Source organism: Cicer arietinum, chromosome 6 (genome assembly GCF_000331145.2).
Source record: "Cicer arietinum cultivar CDC Frontier isolate Library 1 chromosome 6, Cicar.CDCFrontier_v2.0, whole genome shotgun sequence".
Lineage (NCBI taxonomy): Eukaryota > Viridiplantae > Streptophyta > Magnoliopsida > Fabales > Fabaceae > Cicer > Cicer arietinum.
In genome coordinates this window covers 62,983,664-62,987,036 of record NC_021165.2, presented here as the reverse complement: position 1 = coordinate 62,987,036, position 3,373 = coordinate 62,983,664, and the positions used below count along the sequence as shown (strand labels likewise).

General features: G+C 29.6%; 1 protein-coding gene across 1 annotated transcript in view; it reads left to right on the top strand.

Moving 5' to 3' along the window:
• LOC101489540 (uncharacterized) overlaps positions 1 to 973 on the top strand; it is an 11,741-nt gene extending 10,768 nt beyond the window's left edge. Inside the window, exon 20 of the mRNA XM_073369670.1 lies at positions 5 to 973. Within this exon, the coding sequence (XP_073225771.1) occupies positions 5 to 472 (468 nt within the window). The 3' untranslated portion in view covers positions 473 to 973. The remainder of the gene's footprint in view (positions 1 to 4) is intronic.
• The last annotated feature ends 2,400 nt before the right edge of the window (positions 974 to 3,373 follow it).

Genomic DNA, 3,373 nt, shown 5'->3' with positions numbered 1-3,373 from the left:
TGAGAGGGATAGAAATCAGATCCGGGATCAGACCAGACAAAATTCTATTTCCAGAGCAGGTTGCCTGTCATTGGACAATAGCAGAAACGAGGACAAGCCAAAAGCTAAACCCAAGCGAAAGAATACTGCTGGTAGACATGATGATAGGTTCATGGAAGCAAAGGAATCTGCTTGTTTACCGATTTATGATTCTAGTCTATCTGTGGCAAATGCAAGCAACACTGGCAGCAAGGATGGGGCAGCGTTATCTGGTAACCAGGACACTTCTCAAGCAATGGAATCCTCTGACCTGGGGAATTTGCCGCTACCTGATTTAAGTTCAATAGAAGAATTTGGTGTATCTGGCGAACTTGGCGGGCCACAAGATCTTGGTTCATGGTTGAACTTCGACGACGAGGGTTTGCAAGACCATGATTGTGTAGGCCTTGAAATTCCAATGGATGACCTATCAGATTTGAATATGCTTATGTGAAGGAAACATCTTGTATCCAAAGGAGAATTTGCATCAATTAGGTGAACATTGTGGGCATCAAGATCGATGTAACCTGGGTTTCTTGGGAGGGAGAACCTTTGACGGTTGGGATCAGAATGTTGATCCAATTGTAAGGTAAACCAAATTGATCTTTTTGTAGAAAGTTGTATATAGGAAATAGTTCAAACGATATTGCTGTGCTGCAGTCATGGGTTTCATGACATTGCTTCCAAACCCCTTTCTTATCATCTCTAAGATACTAGATTTCACCATTTTTTGAATTTAATTGGTTTTACTGTGCTGAAGTCCTGCCTTTCCAAATGGAATTTTATGGGAAATGTAACTTCATAATCTTGAGATTGAAGCTATGTCATTCATTTAGTCAAAAGGTGCCTAAAGAATGGCTTCTTTTCCCATGTTGTCACTTCAGTTCCCATGCAATGTAATGCAGAATATAAAGAATTTGGTCTCCTATAAAATGAGAATAGTTATATTCCATCACATCTATGATTAATTATATACGTAGATGCAATATCTTAATATATTAGTTGATATTTTAGTATTTACTCACTTTAAGATTCTATAGTGAATTGTTCACTTAAAAGTGATTGGATTTAAATGTAATATCATTGTCAAACAAAACATGCACCATTTGGGGCAAATATTCAAATAAGATTAGTAGACTGATTTATTTCACCAAGCATTTAATATAAAAGGATTATTCTTAAATCAATGGGGGGCTAAAGTGCTGGTAAATAACATTTAGTTTCTAAACCCTGGTTGATGTGACATGACTTTATTAATTGTTGGCTCATTTTTTATTATTCAAATACAGCAACAGAGCAATTTACTCTGTTTAGATGGAACAGTAAAATTTCTCGATGGCTGACATAATAGATGAGTGCATTTAAAGGAGTGCGTTAGAGGGATTGAATTTAACATTCTTCATTTAAGATTTATGCATATATTATTTTCATAAGCATATACTAGTAAAATGATTGCGCAACCACGAAACGATAAATTTGGAATTGAAGTATTTCATATAGAATACACTAGCGGGGAAAGCTCAAGCTCTTCACGGCAAAATGGTGATATACTTGGTCAATTCTTGCTTTTGTTTTGTTAATGATTTATTAACTAATACATGAGTTGAACTAAATGGTTCAAATTAAATAATTAATGAATTTCAGTTAAAAAGAATTATTTTAAAAAAATATAAATATAAATTTTAAATAAAATAATTATTAATCAAATTTGACCTATTTTTTTATTGAACTCTATATTCTCATATCCATTTCTCTTGAAAATATGAGAGCTAAAAAAAAAATTATACATGGGTTGACCGAAACATTTAGAATAAGTAAATAGTCACTGGTCACTATCAATATTTACGCTAGCTAGAAACTAGTAGCTATTGATAATTGTTGGAACCTTGATAAAATATCGAAAGAGCTAACAAATCAAATTAAAAGTTTCTTAAACTGTGAGTATTTTTTTTTTTTTCTGTAAAATTTCCATTCTTCTCCAAGTTGCAATTGAAATATTTTAAATATTGAACCCTTTAAAAATAATATGTCCATTTTAGAGGAATATTTAGTTCAACGAAAGAGATGAGAGACAATGATAGATATTTTTAATGGTTTTACATTTGATTTAAGAAAAGACGATAAATTTTAAATAAAATTTTAGTTATAATAGACACCTCCCCTATACTTTCATCTTAAAAATAAACCAAATACATTTTATCTAAAATATTTCTTTTCTTTCTCTTTATCTATCTCCAACCAAACGCATTATAAATTAAACTTAATTCTCTCAATCAAATACAATGCAAGTAATGACAAAAAGATGCATTACATTGCAATAAATTGATACCTAATCTAATTAAACAAGTTGTACACTACAAATTAAGTCTATAATATGAAGATTGGACGGTTAATATATGAAGCACGCGATAATGACCTATTGATTGACCCATATTGCCATCCTTCCAAATAATTAATTTATATATTCCCTGTTGCTAATAATTGATTCATCAAAATCAAAAGTAGTATACAAATCAACAGGGCCAAACTAAATAAACAATGTGTACCAAAGAAAAAACATATAACCATTATAACCAATAAATGTATGTTGTCAACATATAGATCCATCATTTCACATAAAATATTAGGCATCAAATTGGAGGTTGCACTATCTGAATGTGGCCGCTAAATGCTGTGGGGTGCTTATAATATGATCCTTTTAGAAAGTGGTTTAATTAAAGGACCTTTTTTGTTTGACTCAGATTAAAGGTGAAACCTTGAAGTTAATTTAGTATAGCACGTTAATTTAATCTTTTTAATGTTATTAATAACAATTACTATTATTGCAAATTAGTTATAGCACAAGCATGCCAGTCTATATAAGATCCACCATTAGACGGACCATAGCTATATTAGAAGCCTCTATTTGTAGCATTAAAATTATTGTATGTGTTTTTTTTTTTTTTTTTTTATAAAAGACGGTAAATTCTACTATAATTAATTTATAATTATAAAGTATTGAGTTTAATAAGATGCACAATCTAATAACATTTATATTTGTCAGTTGAGTTAGAACTTAAAGATAATTATAACATGTGATTTATAAAATTATTTTTGATTTAAATGTATTTTTAATCTATTTATTTGGTTCAAAATTAACTTTTAATCTCCTTATTTTTAAAATTAGTTTTTTAGACACCTTATTAACTAATTTTTAAAATTATTTTGGTTTCCACCATTTTTTATAATATGGTAATCTCGTGAATGAAATGACACTTACATGGCATTTGTAACTTAAATAAAATATTTTTCCGTATCACTATTGTTGTAATTAATTAATTATATATATATATATATATATATATATATATATATA